We start from the raw sequence: 20,778 nt of genomic DNA, 5'->3' as shown, positions 1-20,778 counted from the left end.
CCAGCTGAGCTCACCTTTCTTACTTTAAATTTCTACCTTTTAAACTCATGTGTTGCTTGTTTTTTTGGATTCTCCTTGGAATCAACCCATTTCCTCGACGATGGAGACACTTGTTTCCTCTTCCCTTTGGCAGCTCTAACCCTTCTGCCCTCATCATCTTTACCACTCTCACTCCCACTTTCATAACCAGTTGGTGGTGGTTTATACAGCTCATCTTTCTCACTGTCATCGCTATCATCGTCAGTAGAGGAGTCATCCAACTTCTCTAAGTCATTTGGATCAACTTCTTCCTCAACCTCATCATTTTTCTCACAATCATTATCTGCAATCTCAGGTTGGTCAATAAGATGGTCAAAAAAATGTAAAACTCTTCAGTATCTTTGTTCCTCAACTTAGCCTGTCGTATTTGGTTGATCCCTGCATCTCCCCTCAGTACATGCAACCCTGACTCCATATCTTTGCTTTTTGGATCATACCAGTAAACCTCCTTATACGATTGATATCTCAATCCTTTGAACATCGTGACTAGATCTCCAAAATTGACAAAATCCAAGTCCATCGGAAGAAACTTCTCAACTTGACCATACAGATAGACTAACTCACCAGTAGGTGGTGCCCTTGAAAAGTTACCCCATGATAGAACACGGGAACACCGAATACATCAACCATATGCAAAATTTTTCAATCCATAACACAACACAAAACCAACCCTTATTATCAAAATCTCCAAAATCTCTCTAAACAATATATGACAAATGACTAACCCCACAACTAATCACCTATAATAATCATACAGTCTATATCAATCCCATCCTACAACATTGATAACAAATAATGGGAATAAGCAGAACAAATTTGAACATCAATGTACTTACCACTCTCCACGGCAGACGCAGGTATAACCACAAAGCTTCAATATGGAACTGCTTCATGGAACAGCAACGACAACAACACGAAGACGAAACATTGTATTTTTTGGAAGAAAAAAGTTAGTAGTGCTAGGACTTCTTGTAATTGTTTGTAACTGATATAGGCAGCATTGGCATATCTCATAAGTCATAAGAACCATTCCAAAACATTTTTTCGAAACGACATCGTCTTAGGGTCTAAGGACCACAATGTCATATAACCTTTTTGCACTTGACCATGTCAGTCCCATTCACACCATACTAGAGACACGTACTCATTGCTACGTCACAGTCCCGTTCATATCATACTAGAGACACGTACTCATTGCTATGTCACATAAGCGTCGTGTAACCTGAATCCGTAACGTATTGCGAAACAAATTGAACATAACGACTCATTTATACGACATTTTAAAAGGTCAAGAATTATTTTGTATTTTTCATTTTCGAGAAAATTAAAAATCCACAAATTAAAAACTCAATGATCTACCCTAATTTATATATACAAATTTTAATAAACATAAAAATAAATTATATTTTTTTATAAAATTTCTGTAAATATAAATATAAATTATTATTAACTGACTAAAAATAATATTCTATCCATGTAGCATTGCTCTTAATTTACTAGTGGATGCAGTAATCCCCAATTCAACGACATAATTTTCATTTTCAAATAATAATTCTAGCATGCTTTCCTTTAACGATTTAAAACTCATACTTGAGAATATATCGATCATGTAATCCAGATTTTTATAATGTAATCCAGTTCCAGAATATGTACATCCTCAAATCTTATTAAAGGAAAGAACTATAGAACTACCGAAAGGCTGTTTGGCCACATACAAAAAAGCGATTGGAGCTTACTACAAAAGATTGGTACATTGTGAAGGCCATCATCCAATAACAATATTTTAAGATCCCAAAACTAACCCCGGGCAGAATTATACAGAGATTGAAAAAGAGAAGACTAAATATTCTAGCCATTTCTACTGAGGGAGCACCAAAATAAATTGAACACAGCATCATAAATTTCCTCATTCGATGCTGCCTGTCCTCAACAAAAATAAATAACTGCCCAGCCGAGTCACATTCATCATCATCTGAAAAACAGGGAACTCTTCGTAACTGACTCATTTTTAAGAGGGAGAAAAATTTAAAAAAAAAATTCAAAATTTTCAAAGAAATGACAACAATACCTCCACATGACAGGTTGAAGACATAATGGTAGAACTGCTGTGCAAAGATATGGGAGAAGGATAGAAGTCAACCAAAACCAAAGCCTTCACTGGCCTCATGAATGGCTAGTAACAACCGTTCTTGAAGCTGTTCTTTAGAGGTATACTCAGGAAGGTCTAGTTGATTGAAGCTGAATAAAGTAATTGGGAAAAGGTAAAAAGAAATTAGGATGGGGTGGCCATCTGATTTGTATAGCATACGAAAAAGAAATCTGCATACAAAACTCACCATGTATGAGCCGACGGCAATCGATCCGGAGCTCCATATGCCTTGTGAATCTGAAACCTCTGAGGACCAGAGATGCCTTGCAAGGCCTTAAAACCTTCCAAAGGAACCTGATTACCAACAAGATTACAAACTATAAGTCTATGCCAACAAAAAACAAAACACACAACTACAACAGCACAACCATTTACACCATACTTTTACAAACAAAACAAGAGTAGAGTATGAAAATTTGAAAATTAACAATGTTCACAGTAAATCACCTTTGATGTTCCAGTCACAAATTGCAGAAATCTTGCCATGTCTTCCTTGTTAAAAGTTTTGACCACCTCCCAAAACCATTGAACGACATTTGACGCCACAGTATAGCCAGTATATTCTGTATTGGCCTTCAAGTCTTCCACTGAAAAGAAATTGATGCTTATTAATGCTTAGAAGGATATCAAAGCACACTACATAATTTAACCAATGATGAAAGGCAACTCACAATCAATTTCTGGAAGACCACTGATGAGCAGCTCAAGCTCTTTGTCATTAAAGATGGATATAAGCTCTCTCGGTACTAGTTCAGTAAAACCTTCTAGAAAAGAATTTATTTGTGGACGGATTGCATTTGTCAGAATATGATCAGCAACAAGGTCTACATACTCGTGCTTTGTCTCTTCTGTGACCTTTATGTTCCTTCCTCCAGGTTTAAGCTCATAGTCAGTGACCTGTTTCACAATATTGAGAGGAAACAAACCAATCAATCAACAATGAGCACATCAGAATCTACCATGGGATAAATAAATATGAATATCACCCAAAAAATCAATAATATAAAAGATGCTTAAAGCTTTGACAAGACTCTAAAGAACAAGTGAAATTTTCCAGCCCTTATGCACAAAAAGAAAATATCATGGACAAAAATAAAATGTTCATTTACCTCGTTCTTCTCATAAAGTATGTGCTTCTCCTCATCAGCATCCATGCTAAATGTCAGGTCAAGAACATCGTTCACATCATTCTGTTATTTGCATACAAGGGTAGAACAACTGAGTGATTCATGTAAAAAACAAAGCCACGCAAACGAAATGATATTATAAATAGAAGGGAGCAAGTAGTGTCATCCACAAGGCTACAAAAAAACATGGGGCCGTAAAAGATTATTATCCAGTAGATAATTCATGATTCACTGTTCCATGACCTTTATATTTTACGTGGTGTCTAAGCCTCTAAAGAGAACAAGGACAAAAGAGAGTGAAGATTGTCGATCAACACTCACCTCCAACACCCATTTCAAATTCTTGTAGTAATCAGGATCAACTGCTTCAATATCATGGTATGTCACCTTGACACCCAGTATATGCTTATAGAAAGATCGGGTAAAATAAACATCCAACAGTTGACCATCAAACAAAGCCTTTCCCACCTGCATTTAATATCATAACAACTGTCAAAGAACCACACAATAACACAAGCCAAATGAAGGCCAGTACAATAAGGGATTCAAAGAAGCGAGGGAATCATTCTGAGATCAATTCCAACCCCCCCCCCCCCCCCCCCCTTTCCTTCTTCCTTTTTTTCCCCTCTCAAAAAAAAAAAGGAACAAAATATAAATATCATCAATTTACCACTCGGCCAACAAACTTGAAGTACGAGAGATGTTCAGTCTGATACACAGAGTTAGGGTTTGGCTGGAAAGTTGCATTGTTGCCCACCGTTGTAAAAAGCAAAGCATTCTTGTCAAATATGACCCTTGACAGTAACTGATACCATTCTCTAGTGAGACCACCAGCATCAATACCCTCTTCACCTTGAAATTGCACATTTAATCTCCCCTTGAGATCTTGAGTAGGACGCATCCTTAACTGATTATACGAGTCCTCCAAAATGTAAGCTCTTCTTACGCTTATACGCAGTGGCCCAGACAGGTGTTGGTCATGTTGTTGCCTGATTCTTGAGCGGAAATAGGCTCGCTTATTATCAAAGTCAATAAGCCTTGGTACCTTGAGCATCATGGAAAGTGATTTCTCCAACAATCCAGGATTCTGCCTAACGAAAGCATTTGCAAGTCGACGATGCTTCTCGGCAAACCTTGTAAATGTAACAGTACCATCAAGCCTTCGTTGTGAATCTCCACCAAATTTTACACTCATTGAAGAAGAAGAACCAGTAGACTCTTTGACTTCCCTAGCAGTAGCATTGTCATGGTCTTGCTGCATGATGGCTTCATTAGCTTGTAGCTTTTCACACAAAACAAAGAAAGCTTCGATGAAAGGCAAGAGTCTCTGTGTTCCAGGAGGAAGAGGTGGTGAAGTAGAGGAACCTTGGAGATTATCAGCAACACTTATATTTGACATTGTAGGGGAGAGGGAGCTCTGACCAAGTTGCATCTCAGCTGCACTAATACAATTACTAAGTTCCTGCCACAATGGCTCAAGTGCACTATTCAAGTTCCAAATAGTTGCTAGATCTTCATGCCGATCTGCATCATTCTCGGTTTCTATATCACCAGTACCATTATATGAAATGAGTGAACTCAGAGCTTGCAGCACACGTAGAATGGCAGCACCAGCCATGGAGCCAGCACTCAAGCCGAGCATATTTGTTTTCTGCAAGGTAACAAGCTCACTGACAGCTGAACCTGTCAAGGCATGAGCCGACTCCGAAAGCTCTACAGTGAAGAAGTTTCGATGGGAAGGAACAATGCAGGCCAACTTCTTCAGCACCTCACCAGCAAGCATATACATTTTATCCGAAAGCCTAGAAAAATATATATACGTCAAAACCAGAAACAGGTAGAATATTACTAAGGAATGCAAACTTGCAGACAAGAATTATGAAGATAATCGATGGAAGCCACACAAATGAAGAATCCAAACAAAAAGAAAACAAGTTTTTAAGGTTGAGAACAGTACCCTTCACGACCAAGAAGGCTGCACAAATTCCGTAAATCAGCTTGTGGCAATTGCGAGAAGATATTGTACATGTCAACATTTTTCCTCCCATGAGAATGAGATGGATTTGTATCATCTTTCTTATCTTGTTTATTAGAGTCTGAATCAACTGAGGAAGGATCCTTCTCGATATTATCCACGGCTTCATTGACTGGCAAAGTTTGGGTGTTTACCATTCCTTTTTCAGAGACGGATTGACTTTCTAATTTTGATGCTGCAGTATCAACTACAACTTGAATCAGACCCATGACCTGCTCAAGATGTGCAGCGCTGCGTAAAAACAGAGGTCGATTTAACAGCTTCAAAAAGAGGATTAGCGGAACGTCTACAGCCTGAGCTCCAGATGGCTTTGGCGATGGCTCTCCTTCGATAACCTTCTCCTTCCCTTTCTCATTCATCGAAGCCATACTTGAAGAATTTGGAATAACTGATGGGTCAAAGTGAAACAACATCTTTGCAACAGCAGAATGATTGGTAGCCAAATAAGTCAGAATCTCAAGAATTCGGCGGAACACAAGAGGAGGAAGACCTGCAATGAAGGCATAATGAGTGTGATCAGTGCACAGTAGACAATATTATTGAGATTAACACATGAAGTTCCTATCCCTCCCTAGGTGTAAACATTACCATCCAACAATTGAGATCGGCCATAAACTGTATTTGAGTGACAACCATAAAGTCTCTGGGAATTTGATGTTGCCGGTCTACATACAGACCCTTCAGCTTCAGGCTTAATCATATCCAGCAAAAGATAAATAAGAGTCACCCTTGTAATGCTATGTGCACATAAGTTTAACAAGAGCCTCTGCAGAAGACCTTTTCCAAGGGGCTGGCAAAATTGGCACAAATATATTAGCAAGTCACCATAAAAACTGTACATTAGAATTTCTTGTTTTATTTTTAAATAAAGGACGTATATAAAAGAAATGAAGTTACCTGTGCCAATCGCAGAAGTCGGATCAGAGCTTTCAAAGCATTTGCATCAAGTAATGGCTCACCTTCAATCTCCTTCACCTTCAAGTTATCTGTGAGAGCAGATCTCCTCCCTATAGTAACTCCAACACCCCTATCCATCACAGGCCTCCGGTCAAATCCAAGCCCATTTCTCCGATTGTTAAGCCTGTGACTGCCCCCAAAAAGGCTGCGAGCTTGATAATGGCTCATTGCTCGATCCCGTAATATTTGAGCTTCAGCAAGCAATGGAGATGGCAGTGCTGACAAAACTGCTTCGGAAGAAGTTAAAAGAACCTAGTATACAGCAAAATACAAGCATTATAATTCATAATAGAGAATAGAAACTCATTTAAGCTGAAAACAGAAAGAATTAAGACTTCAACCTCTTCACGCAAATCAGCAGGAAAAGTGGCAATTATAGATGCATTATCCATATCAACTGGCTGTCCTTCAGCCTGTTGGGCAACTCTCTGAGCTCTTTGTTGGGCCAAAACTTCTGCTTGAATATCAGGAGGAAGAGCAGCTAGAAACTCGGGATCAATATCATCAGCAGAAGGTGGTGCATAAGCTGGGGGTTGTACAGATTGAGCTTGCTGTGAAGCAAGAACCTCTGCTCGAAGATCTTCAGGAAGAGCCTCCAAAAAGGTAGGATCAATCGTATTAGCACCAGAAGCTTCATTATTGGCACTAGTTTGATCTGCCTGGGTGGCATTAGGGGCAACCTCTGGGTTTTGCGTTGATAAAGGTTGATCGCCCCCCTGTTCAGAAACAGTTGGCTGCTCTGGTTGATTTCCCTCAGCATCAACACCATCCATATTAACATCATCACTAGCATCAATTGATGATAGATGACAATTACCTGGATTAGGTGTCTCCAAATCAGAACCCACTAGATCAATATTAGCAGGATTCCCATCAACAGATGACCCATTGCAGCCCATGGGCACATCTGGCACATTATTGTCCATAGCAGGTATGTCAGCACCCCTTTCGCACTGTACATCAGCATTACAATTTATAGATGAGTCAACAAAAGCTCGATCTGTGGTTGCACACTCACCAGCAGTGACACTTCCTCCAGCTTCTGCGCACTCAACATCAGTTGGCATGATGTTCAGTGAAAGTGGCTGCACTGACATAGGCTCATTTTCTTGCAGGTTTTCACTGATATCTCGAATACCAGAGTCTGCATTTATCTCTTCCACAAAAGGAATACTGCCAACTGCAACGTTGTCTTGCTGAACAGTGGTTCCATTAACATTCTCTTGTTCCTGACCTTCAATCCGCTGACAAGTAGAACCAGTCCCTGCACCCAAAATTGGACCATCATGTGACTGAAGAGTGTCAGATTGCTTCTCTTGCTCTCCAGAATTCTGTAACTGTCGTTCAACAGGACTGCTTGTTGGAGCTGCATTGCTCAATTGAGCTAAGAATTGTTCCTCCACTGCTTGAGCAATGGCAGCTGCTTGAGCACCTCCTTGTGGCTGACCATCATCAGTCCACCTACCATTACCTAGGACTCTTCTTCCAGGAAGGTGCAATGAGCCCATACCCACAGAATAATCAGTCAGGGGAGGAGGTGCTGCACCACCCAGACGATCTCCAAAGAGACTACTTGGCACATGATCATATGGAAGAATAGGTGCATCAAACATGTAGAAGTGGGCCACATCAAGGTTGCCAGATGACAAAGTTTCGGAATCCCTGGAAGCAGAGTTTCCACCTGATGACCACATTGAGAGAACATCCCCAGATGGTGGTGGCCTTACAAGCAAAGGATGTTGAAAACCATTAACTTCAGAAGCAGATCTCTCAAAGGAAGACCTACCTGTCTGCCGGCGCCTTTCAAAACCTTGAAGCCGGAACAGATCATCCACATTGACCCCTTCGAAAGGTTCAGCAGTCACATCTATAAGGCCACCTGTTGTTCCAGGTTGCCCAAGTATCTGCAAGTGATCCAACCCATCAAGAGCTTCCCTCCACCTCACTTCTATTACACGATTCTCATGAAAATCATCATCATCTTCATCAATCATCTCATCATTGTATTCATCTCCCAAGCCAGTATCATCATGATCCTCAACATCAGTATCCGCCAAGGACATCATGCCCCCACCATCTTCAGCTATGTCCTCATCTTCATCCTCTCCCTCATCATCATCCTCATCATCGTCGCCCTCATCTCCCATATCATCATCTTCATCACCCATATCATCATCTGCCCTATTCTCGACATGAAAAGTCATCTCAATTTGTTCCGGATTGTGCAAGACACCGCCCTCACCCATCTCTTCACGCATAAATTCCATTCCAAGATCCATTGATGGGTTTTGAGCCATTGTCTCCTCTTCTTCTCTTCTCATATCTTGTTCCTCGGTATGATTTGTATTATCCTCAGCATGATCATCACCTTGAGAAGTTTCATTATGATGTTGTGCATTATCCATTCCATCTCTCAGTGCTTCTTGATTGCTCACATTCTGATCATGTGTCCCTGCTACAGGAGCAGAGGGAGCTGTTACTTGATCATCAGGTCTGTCATTTAGACTAGTAGATCTTCTCTTCTCATTCTCATCAGATTTAAAGATTTGTTCACTAGCATTAGCAGCCCGAGTAAGGCCTTCTAAACCTTTCAGTATAAGATTCACAATTTTTGGTGCTTCAGGATGATCTAAATCAACCACTTGCAGGATGCTAGTTAGACACTGAATGATCCCACCATCTATCATGCTTTTTGCGATTTCAGGTGAATATCCAGAACCAGGTAGGCTACCGGATGATGAATTTTTGGACAAAATAGAATATACAAGATCAACTAAAGTAAAAAGCCTTTTATCAGGCAATAAGGTGCTTTTCATTGAATTGCTTTCCAGATTTGAGAAAGATGTCAGCTCTTTAACAAGTTCATTTGTTACTCGCTTGCGCCCTTCACCAGACCGCCCACACAGGACTACCAGGAACCATGAAGCTTTTTCAGACAATTTACCTCTCCAATCATCAGGTCCTGCAGACTTTTCAACAGAGAGGGGTAACAAACGGTGCAAAACATGATGGATAATACCACAATGTCCAGCTGGCTGATTGGATCCACGAAATTGACACATTTCAGTATCACGTCTCAGTATAACACCAACTGCATGTCCATACATTAAAAGAATGTCACTCAATAACTTAAGCACAAAAGTCACCTTCACCAGTCCTGTAGATTTTTCAGAATCAGATTCTAGCATCCCTGTCTCTTCAACCTTTGATTTACCCTTCACCTTCAAGGTAGGTTCATCTATATCCATGAGAGTTGAACCACACTCAGATTCTTCCTGTCCTTTCAAGGGCGGGTACTTAAGCACAATCTCAAGAAGCTGATCAATTACTTGAGTGAGATTAACAGGAACCTTTTTGTGGCTCTTCAAACATTTACCAGATCCATCTTGAGACTTGCTTTCAGGAATTCGGACACATTCATTTGAAGATAAACCAACCTCCACACCTGATGCTTTTGATTTTTCCTTTTCTTTTTCTTTTGATAATACAACTACTGCCCTCCCTGCTGATGTCTCTAACTGACAAACTGCAGCTGCAGCTTTCATGAAAACCACGGGATCCCTAGAGATAACAGGTGCCAATGATGTCAAAAATGATCGAGGAGAAACACGCCCCGAATGACGATTTCCACTAAGCGTTTGACGTATCTCCAATTCCATAGCTGTTTGCAATGTTTGTGGATCTTCAAGGAGGTGACGTACTATAGCAGATACAACAGCATCATACCCCGGAAAAAAGCAATTCTTTGGAAGGTTGAAAAGTGCAGCCAGGCCTCCATTTTCAAGGAACTGTAAAGCTAAAGCATGTGTTTTGGTTAACCGAGCACATAACTGTAAAACAGCCTGCATAACCACAGCAGGTACATGCAGTTTTATCAAGTCACATGCTATATCCAGCAACTTGTGACTCTCATCAATAGATGCAAAGCCAGTAGATTTTCCCAGTATATTCTCCAAATCCATGCCAGGTTCTTTCTCATTCACATTAATGTTATTATCCTTCTGCCCAGCTGTACCGGAAATTTGCAGAGAACCATGGTCACCAGATGAATCAGGCAGGGAGCCAGTTTTGGTTCCTTCAGTGTTTTCAGTTTTTGGTCTCGATTGCAGCATCTGTTCTAATATAAGCAATAAAGCACTGATGCACTTCGGGGCCAGTATCTCTTTCCCTGCCAAGTGTGTGCTGTTGAAGTTTGACAAGATATTTATGATGGTAGATATAATGCCATTCTCAGCTGCAATTTCCCTTGTATTTCCATCCTCAAAAAGAAGCAATGCTATAATATGTGCTAACACACTCAATGCACAGTTATCCTTGGAGAAGTCCAATGGACAAATTTTTAGCTGCTGCAGAAGATAAGATATTACTTTTGGACGGTCTTCGCCTTTGTTCTGACTGCAAAGTGTTACAAGTAAATCTGTCAACTGAAATGCCACTGAATCACTACTCTGAAACAACTTCATTGATGCAGCAAGTATATCATCAACTGGTGGTTTCTTTACACACCCCTCTTCAGTTAGCACATCTGTAGTCTTCTCTGCACTGTCAACTTTAGCAGTTTCAGAACTACTTCCAAGGGAAAGGGCAAGTGCCCGTGCAAGTTCATCATCTTCCTGGACAGGATCATCTGCATGACTAAATAGCCACTCCATGGCCATTTCAACACTATTTGTTTCAACTCTTCTTAGTGCTTCCTCAGCCCTTGCTCTTGAAAAACCCATCTCAACAATAGTGGCAATAGTTGCCTCATCAGGTGGTGGGGGAATAAACCGGTGGTTTGTGCTTCCCATAATGTTGCTACGGTTTCGCTTCACTTCTCCAACACCAGAATATATATGGGTAACAAGTGAAATAATAGACGCAATAAATCCAGGACTACAATTGGAGAACATGGGATGATTCCACACTGGTAGGATCACATCCAGAACCTGAGATTGCAGCATTCTAACAAAAGCTTCTGGGTCTCTAGGAACTGGAAAGAGCCCAATTGACAGGTTTTGAGTAACTGGCTGAAGAACAAGAAGCTCTGCCTGAGATGCTGATGTTGGGGATAACAGTAAAGAAGAGTTTACAAAATACTCAAGCAAGCGGCAGTAGCTTTGTAATGTATCAAGCAGCCATGTGTTATGGGACAGTTTAGTTCCTTCCCCTTTCTTTTCCATGTCAGTATCTGATGATGGGAAAGGACATGGAAGTGTCCAAAGTAACTGACTAGTAGCTTCGAATGTTGTGAGTAACTCTTTGAATGTCTCATGGACATAAAAATTGTTTACCATAGCAGTATAACAACTCCGGCGCCTGCTGTCAAATGTTAGTGCCGCCATATCATCCACGACCTTCCCAAGATATCTACATTTTACAGAAAGTGACGTCTCAAGTCCGGCAGAAGTAGAGTGCCCAGAAAAACTAAGAGCCCCATGAAAATTCTTAGCTAGGACTGCTCCAAGAGTCTTTGAAGCTGAAGTCAGCGACCCTGAGTCAGCTCTGCGCCGGTTGGGTGAAGTGAATCCTTTTACAAGAGCAGTGAAGAAAGAGCGCAAAGTGGAAGCCAGCTTATTAAGAATCTCCAAAACAAGAACCTCAGGGCTTTTCTTTTTAAGATCTTGGGATGAAGGTGCCTCAAGTGCACTCGAAGATGCTTCAGAATCGATATTTAGAGCTTCTAAGTGACGACCAGTCCTTCCTGCCCGTATACGAGATAACCCATGCCGACTACGACGATGCAAACTGTCTCCAGAACGAACTACAGAAAGAAAATCACGATCTCCACTCCACAGGGAATGTGAACCATTCCTAGCAAAAACTGGATTTGTGTATCTCAGCGTCTGAATATTTGCATCATCATCACTCTCTCTTTCAACAGCAGCAGATGAAGCCACCTGTGATATCTCAGGTTCTGGATCAGTATTCTTCTTTTCATCTTCTTTGGAATCATTACACAAAGATATTTGCCAAATTATTTCTTTATAAGTTTTCCCAATATCTGTCAATACATCAGCATCCGAAGTGCTTAGCTCAGAGACCACTGTAGTTGTTCCCTTCAACAAAAATACGGAAAGAGATAAGACACCTTCAAGGCTAGAAAGATATTTCAACACCTTTGTCTGCTTTGCAGATTCAACTAGAGCTAGCTGAGTTCCTCCCACCAAATCTAAAAGTTCATTAGTCGATTTCAAATGCTCTCTCAAGAAGGAGCACACAGCCCGAGCAAGAGAAACATAATGCTGGGGGGAGAAGTTCTTGAAGGCAACAGATATGCTTTGCCCAACAGAAACAGAAGGAGGCATTAAAGGCAAGGTAAATAACTGGAGAACAGCTTCAATCCCCTTTTTCTCAACAAATATTCGACATGTATCAGCATTCTGAAGAACTGTCTCGAGTAAGCGAGCAACATTATTTACACAATCTGGAAGAAATGACTCGATATTCGTTATTGATGCATCAGGAGATGGCTCACTAAAGTGCTCTGTCCTTTCCACCTTGGTTGAGTCCTTACTATCAGGCAATAACAAATTCTTGTCATCACTATCCATTTCCATAGGAACTGAGGTTGAAGTGGAAGGATCAGGACAAGATGAGGAATCTGCTCCAGAACCAACTTTTGAGATGGTTTCCAGAATCTCAATTAACATGTCCACTCCCGGTCCACGTAATGAAGAAGCATGTCGCATTAATTCATCCAGTCCACTAGACAAAGATGCAGGTGTGTCACCTGTAAGAGCACGCAAATACATTCTAGAAGTGAACACCTTCACGAAACACCTCAATGAATTCCTATCTTTCACAGCCTGGAGACCATTACTATTAAGGCATAAAGCATCCAAACATTGGGGAATGCATGTAATAGCTTCTGCAGAATTGAGAACATCATCCATAATAGCATCCAAGAAGGCAGATGGAAGACCAGCAGCATCCAAGACCGGAAAACAGGTAGGGTCCTTTTGTATCAAGTCACTCATGACAGTTGCTGCAAGCGAGAAAACTCCACCACCAAAATCTTTTGCTCTTCTGAAAATAATAGATAAACAATGAGGCAGAACATTCTCTTCAGATCCATAGATACGGGCAGTATTCCCAGGAGCATACGTTCCCAAAGATATAGCACGCAACAAGGCCTTCATCAGCAATCGACGGTGATAAGAAATTAAGGGTTGAGAACACAAGTGTTGTGTAGCATCTTGCCCAGTTGAAGAATCTTCAACCATTTGTGCACTCCTTCCGCTAGAAACAGAAGTTTCATCAAGATGCTTTCCACCATTTTCTACAACGGAGACCTCAATCTTTAGGCGAGAGATGGTGTCATCTAAACCACCCAGGTCTCTGAATAATGCAGCAGCTGGATTACTGTAATCCATAAATGCTTCTAAAATGCGCACAGCTTTTTCAACCAGATGCAAGTGCTGCGGATTTGTATCTTTCAGGAGAGGTAGTAGAGTAGGAATAAATCCTGCTTCACGCATGGCAGAGCACCCTGATGATGACGAAACCAGCACAGTGATAAGAGAGAGTAGAGCTTCTGCAAAATGAACTGACCATCGTGGGGTATCACTAATAACAGAATCGATGGCTTTTTGCATCAGGCTAGATAAAATGCCACGGTGCCCACCAGATGTAACTGCAGTCAACACTGAAGGTTGGCGGGAACGATCTTGGCAAAGAGCAGCTAATGAGTGCAAACATAAAATACGAATTTTCTCCAAAACTGCATCCTCATAGCTCAGCAATGATACTAATTCATTGATAAATCCAGGCTCAGCATTGAAGAATGAGACTAAGTCATCAGCATCAGCACATGCTTGAATCAGAACTATAAAAGCATACAGGCGAATGCAAGTATGTTGCTGTCTTGAAGGCAAAGAACCAAAAGCACGAGCAAACCGCAATCTTGTCAATAAAGAAAATCTTAAACTAGCAGGTACGTTATACTCTGTAACTAACTTGTGCAAAAGCTCCAGATCATTTTCCGCACATTTGTTGATGTTAGATAAATGAATAATTTGCAACCCTTGGGCAGAGGCTTCAGCTCCCTTGATGTCTCTTTCTGATTCATTTACTGCATAAAACTCAAAATGAAGAGTACAACCCAGTTCCAACGTAGTAGGATCAGGATCACAGCCATTAGGAGTTGCTGATGCAATTAATCCAAGTCCCTCTTCTTTTCCACCCCATCCTTGCGCAAGAGAATACAATTTTGAATTAAAAGAAGCATCTCTTATTGAGTACTTTCCAACTGTTTTCTTCAAAAATGCAGCCAATGTGTCAAGGCTAGCCTCAACCACGTCAGGGTCAGTAGAAGCAAGCAACGCTGAAAGATGTTGCTGCGAATTAAAATAAGCCATAATATTAGTGGTAGGACATGAAACAGTAAATAGTAAGATATCTCTAGCAGGTTATATGATTAGTTTCAACAAAATATTCTAAATCACCACAAGAAAGAGAACATAAAAATTTAAACAAACTCTAAACACACTCAAAAGCGATAAGCCTGCCTTGGCTCTCCTCTGAATATAACCAAGATATATATATATTGTACGAGGAAGATGTCATACCTCATAAGAACTATAGAAGTGCTTATTTGTGCAATTATCCAAAATTATTCTAATGACGCGAAGAATTTGAAGAACAGCTTCCCTAGGGAAGGGAGGATCAGAGTTCAAAAATTCATCATCAATCTGTAGATCCTTCCTGGGTTTTATGTACTTCTCAAAGAATGAATCAAAATGGTTAAATAGTTCAACCCAGTGATGAAAATCTCCCTGTTCAGAGAAAAAAAATGCCAATGAATCATACACGTCAAAGCAAATATACACATACATATTTAGTAACATAAGAAGAGAAGGCCATAATGGCACCTTATCAAACTCCCAAATGAAGCCTTTTAAAGGTTCTTCTATCTTCTCAAATGGGACTGAAGTAACAGAATTAATGAAAGATCGAATTTTCGGAGGCTGCAACAAGTCAAAGTAAAAAAGAAAAGTTATTATATCTTCATTGGTTAAATGATGTGTGCATATCTCTCATATTAGAGAAGTGAAACAGTGTATCAACATAACTTCTGCAGAACTCATACACAAATTTAAAGATGACGAAGTACAATGAGCAATAAATTAAGAACACAATTACATATGGAGGACTGTAAGTTGGTTACATCTAGAGCAATAAACACATTTAAGATTTGAAATAAGAGACAGCTTAAGCTAAGTGCATTACCAGGAAAAAGCATATAGCTCAAACACCAAACCTGTTCTCAAAGTATTAGCATGAATTCACTGGTAATTGCATTGATTATAAATATGGATTTCATCAACATTTCCAACAATAATAAATAATAAAATGCATCAACAACATGAAGCCTAATATCAATATATAATGCATCTTTGAAGGTGTCACCTACACACTTCAATTTACTCAGCATTATAAGTTAGATACTTAAATATATTTTGATCAACATTAAAATATGGATATTTGTAAGTGCAATGCATTAAGAATTGCAATACTGAGTATTGATGCAAATCAGGCCAACAAATGTAGTTAATTGCTCTTCGCCATATGAAAACAAGAAAAACAACACAAACAAGTGGACAGATGTTGAAGCCATCAATTGTTTGAACACAGTATACAACAAGCAAAGCAAACCCTAACTTTCATGTGTGGTTGTTTCACCAAGACAAATGAATTTATGAATAAAATGTACATGCTCTCGTTCAAGTGTCATTTCTACGTTGATTACATTGCAGCAGAAAAAAAAGGGGGGGGGGGGGGGGGGAAGAAGAACAAGAAGAAGAAATATTCCATCCTATGAAGCACTTAGCAAGTCAAGCCCAACGAACTATCATCACAACAATTGATCACCATAAAATTGTAAATATATAAAAAGTATCGACTTATTTTTCCAGTACTTAATGCCAATGGCAGGGTCCATTGAGCTAAAAAACTCTTCAGATAAAATTTAATCAACAAAACGACCAAATAATCAAAAAGCCTTGCACGTTAACTCTTCAGAAAATAGATCATGTATATCGTGCACGGAAGAGTCATCCAGATTCCAACAAGAATTTCAACAATTTTGTTATGAATGGAGCTTAGAAAAATGTAAAATCCATGCAAAAAACATCTAAATATTCCAAGCCCCAAAAGCAAACATCAGAACCTCAATCAAGAAACAGGAATCACTAAAGCAAATTAACGGGGAACAGAAAAGACACAAACTTTATTAGCCACCAAAAACCACACTGTAGAACAGCTTAAACCTCCCAAAATCAGCTAAAGAAAAAGAGAATGAACATCATAAACCCCAATGAAAAAAAAAAGACTCAATTAATAAGAAAAAAATGATAAATTTGGGAAAAATGAAAATCAAATACCGGCGCAATCAGATAATAGAATCAAAGTAAAAAATAAACAAAATTAAAAAAAATCCCCAAAAATAAGGAAAAAGAAAAAAAAAAGGCGCTTACCACTTCAAGTGCCCGCTTTCTCTTGAGCTTCATCTCGGACAGAACATCGCACAGAGAACAAGAGATTGATTGAGATTGAGGGAGTGGATCAATCGAAATTGATCGTGCAATCAATCAGAGGAAAAACCCCAATTCCTGAAGGGAGGAATGAGGGAATTGGAGTGATTGTTGGGAGTGAGAGTTGAAAGTAGAGAGAGAAAGAAAGGAGAGAGGGATTTGAGGAGAAAAAAAACCCAAGTGCAAGTGAAGAATGGGAAAAAAGAAGCTCAATAAACAAATATGAAAAAGAAGAAGAAAAAATATAAATAGCGTGGTTTACAATTCCATCTTCACCTATATTTATTGGAGAACCAAACAAATTAATTATTAATTAATTACTAAATCTTAAATTTTAAATCATCTAAATTTTAAATTTTTATTTAAATAGATAAGATGTGATTTCTTATTTTTAAATATTTTTTTATATATTTTTTAATTTTATTTATAAAATAATTAATAAGAAATCACATTTGCTTTTAACAAAAAATTAAAATTTAAAACATCCAAATCATTTATATTCGATTAAATTTTAATATTATATCAAAACAAACATAATAATTAAGCGCAAAATAAAATATAAATAAGAATATAGTAATTAAGTTTAAAAAATTAAATGTTGATATTAAAATGAAAAGTTGGAATTAATTTATACATGTATATTTTTTATCATAAAAATACATACAATATTTAGTAATTTTCTAAACTTTATTTGATTGATTCAACTCTTTTTATATAATTTAGAAGAATAAAAAATATCAAAATTTAAAAGTGGAAGAAATTTCCTCAAACTCAATCTTAGTTCTTTTATGATAAAGCTTCTTTTGGATACATTCTCTTGTCACTAATAATTAAAAATAAATAAACTTAAGAGTTAAGATCTTGTTAAAGATATAATTTTTAAATCATAAAAGTTGAATTCTTAGAGAATTTTCTCAAAAGTTGTATAAATGTATAAATTTACAATAAGTATGGATAATAATATTGATAAGATATTGAGTAACTGAATTAGTGTATTATTAGTTGCAGTATTAAATTTTAATAATTATTGCTTTAAAAGATATTTATATAATAATATTTAATTATATAATAAAATGGTATATTTTGGTTATACATTAAAATCATTTTATTTTTAAAAGTTATATATGCGTTGAAAACTTGAAGTGGGTTTATTATAACACGTATGTTCGTATACTTCATGTTTTTTTTTTTAAAAGAAAAACAAAAATTAATGCAATAATGTAGTTACTTAGGAGTGATTAAAACTTAGAAATGTAGATATGACTGCTTAGCTAACAATAATAATAATAATAATAATAATAATAATAATAATAAATCAATAAATTATAATTCAAATGCCATCCTTAGCTAATTTTAGAAAAAAAAAATGTATGATGATAATGATAATTGAATTGATATTTTGGTGAAGAAGGTTTTTCTTTCAATTTTTCTTTTTCTTTTCTAGTATACTATACTATTCAACTTTTTCTAATCATGGAAATTAAGTTTCAAGATCTTTATATTTTTATTTGGTGAGTTATATTCTTCTCCTTATATATGAATACATTTTATTTTCTTTAAACTGCCATATTTTAACGAGAGAAATAATTTTATTTCAGCTTAAGAATATTTTATAATTTATCTTATCATAACTGATTTAATTGATAATTTTAAACTGTGAATTTAATTAATTTGTTAAAAAAATATTTTGTACACAAATTTTTAAACCGACATTTAAAAGATTGAAACTCTGAGTTAATCACGTAATTATAAAAGATAAGCACACAATAACAATATATGTTCACAAATCACAAGGATAAATATATTTTCTCTTCTAGATGTATCTCTCCCATTCCACATCTTACAAGTTACAACTGTTGGCGTTGTTTGTTTCTTATTAATTGTTCAAAAGTTGTATTGTTACTCTTTATGTGTCAATAATTTTTTATTTGTCCAAAAACATATCTAAAAATAAAATAAAATAAAATAGAATAAAACTATTTAGGGTGCATCTTAATTTTGAGATTTGAATTATTTTATCGGTTCATAAACCCATTAAATTAGTTCAGTATGGGGGGTAATTTTGCAACGTGTATGTTAAGGACTCTATAAAAGAAGAGACGAGGAAAACGTATATGCTAAGGAAACTTCTATTCAAACAAAGAAAAAAAAAGGATTTTTTTTAATTAAAAAATTATCCCTTACCTTAAACAAATCATATTTTGACGAATAAAAAATTATGCTAGGAACATAAGAAAATGACGTAGTGTCAATATCAAAAGATTTCACTATTATTTAATTATCATTAATAATATTTTTAGAATAATTATTGGATTTTTCAATAATTTTATCAGCACAATAATGTACGATAAATACTAAATACTAAATATTTGTCTAAAGCATTTTTATCTTTTCCACATATTGAAATTAAATTTTAACACCAATGCATGCTTCTTGTTATACTATTTAAAAGACATTTTTATAGTAGCTATTAATATTTTGTATTTGTTCAATGAAAGTTAAAATATAATTATTTTATGTGAGGGCAAATTAAATAAATTTATATTAACATAAGAAAATTAATATCATAAAACATTTTAACTTTCGTCTAAAGAACAATTTGATGTTACTTATCTATTTTGAATTTATTTTTGTTATGAATTTTATACTTTAATACATTTTATACAAATTTCTCATTTCAATCGTATAAAAAAATATGTATGATATAGTCTAAATCAAATGTAAAATACAGGAAAAAAATTTAAATAGGTATTAGTTAAATTTAATCAAATTAAATTGGAATAGTGAATAACTAACTAGTATAATTATTCGGAGTTTGAATTTGTATATAATAATTTATTGGCTAACAACAAACTTTTAAATAGAATTTTGAACTAAGATAAATTAGTTTTTAGTCTGTCAAATTAGAAAATAATATCGAAACAAAAAAAAAAGAATTTGAATTCTCTCAATTTTAAATTTTCATTTTAGATGATAAAGTGTGATTTCTCACCCTTAAATGATTTTTCTCTTATATTTTTTTGTGTCCTACCTATAAAATAAATTTTAAGAAATTATACTTTACCTTCTAAAATGAAATTCAAAATTTAGATTAGAGAACCCAAATCCAAAAAGAGTTACATATAAGTCTTTTTGACTTACAAGTTTTACAAGTTAGGTCAAGTCTAACAAAAATTGCATTCACCATTATGGAAGACACTTCTTCTTAACGCTCGTCCTTCTCCTCCTCCTCTTCATTCTTCTTCTCCTCCTCCTTTTTTTGTGTTTCTCTTCTTTTTTCTTCGCGTGTTCAATCTTTATTGTTATTTTTTTATTATTGTTGTTATTACTGCATTTTTTCCTCCTCCTCTTTCTATTAATTTTGTAACATTATGTGTTTTTTCTTCTTTGTTTGATTTTTTCTCTCAAGAATAACTATAAGAAAACGAAATAAGAAGATGAGGAAGAAGAAGCAGTAGAAAATAAAGAGAAGGAAGAAAAAGAGTTTTGAATTATGCAGAACTTATTAGAATAAAAATATACTCAAAAATTCTTAAAATACATCCAAATATCTTTTTGTTACACTTAAATTTGCTACAAATACAGAAAAATATTTTCTCTAATGCTGCATTTTTCTTCTTATTTTTTTCCTTATTTCTTTCTTTCTTTTAGTTAGATGAATGTAAGTTCATCCCGTCTTGAGTAATTTTGCAGCATTATGTGTTTCTTCTTTTTTTGTTTGATTTTTTTGTTTTTATTCTTGTTAAGGTAAAATAAAAAGGAAAAGATGGATAAGAAAAAAAAAAAGAAAAAAAGATGGTGATGATGATAAAAAAAAAGAGAAACAGTAAAAAATGAGAAGGAAGAAGATGAAGATGTTTTGAATTATGCAAAACTTATCAGAATAAAAATACACTAAAAACTATTAAAATACACCTAAATATCTTCGTGTTACATCTAAATATATTTGTGCTACAT

At 36.5% G+C, this 20,778-nt stretch overlaps 1 protein-coding gene across 1 annotated transcript; it reads right to left on the bottom strand.

Annotated features, from left to right (window-relative positions):
* Positions 1–1,636: 1,636 nt before the first annotated feature.
* LOC130965804 (E3 ubiquitin-protein ligase UPL1-like) lies at positions 1,637–17,005 on the bottom strand. Its single transcript, XM_057890561.1, has 15 exons — positions 16,765–17,005; positions 15,160–15,255; positions 14,857–15,063; positions 6,649–14,625; positions 6,248–6,559; positions 5,939–6,140; positions 5,273–5,840; positions 3,986–5,117; positions 3,637–3,783; positions 3,298–3,378; positions 2,860–3,085; positions 2,636–2,775; positions 2,376–2,482; positions 2,108–2,277; positions 1,637–2,011 (listed from the first exon to the last, which is right to left on the bottom strand). Exons 1-14 carry the CDS (start codon positions 16,795–16,797, stop codon positions 2,175–2,177), a joined length of 11,331 nt encoding a protein of 3,776 aa, XP_057746544.1. The 5' UTR covers positions 16,798–17,005; the 3' UTR covers positions 1,637–2,011; positions 2,108–2,174.
* Between the last annotated feature and the right edge of the window lie 3,773 nt (positions 17,006–20,778).

This window comes from Arachis stenosperma, chromosome 3 (genome assembly GCF_014773155.1).
Source record: "Arachis stenosperma cultivar V10309 chromosome 3, arast.V10309.gnm1.PFL2, whole genome shotgun sequence".
Lineage (NCBI taxonomy): Eukaryota > Viridiplantae > Streptophyta > Magnoliopsida > Fabales > Fabaceae > Arachis > Arachis stenosperma.
Note: the sequence above shows the minus strand (reverse complement) of the source record. Positions and strands in the feature narration are given on the sequence as shown.

What these genes read in the sequence shown, in the direction of transcription:
- LOC130965804 (XM_057890561.1), bottom strand. Translation starts at nt 16,797, where the DNA reads ATGAAGCTCAAGAGAAAGCGGGCACTTGAAGTG. An exon ending in CTGCTGATTTGCGTGAAGAG is followed by an intron (nt 6,560 to 6,648) that starts GTTGAAGTCTTA and finishes GCTGTATACTAG; the next exon opens with GTTCTTTTAACTTCTTCCGA. An exon ending in ATTTGAAATGGGTGTTGGAG is followed by an intron (nt 3,379 to 3,636) that starts GTGAGTGTTGAT and finishes TGCAAATAACAG; the next exon opens with AATGATGTGAACGATGTTCT.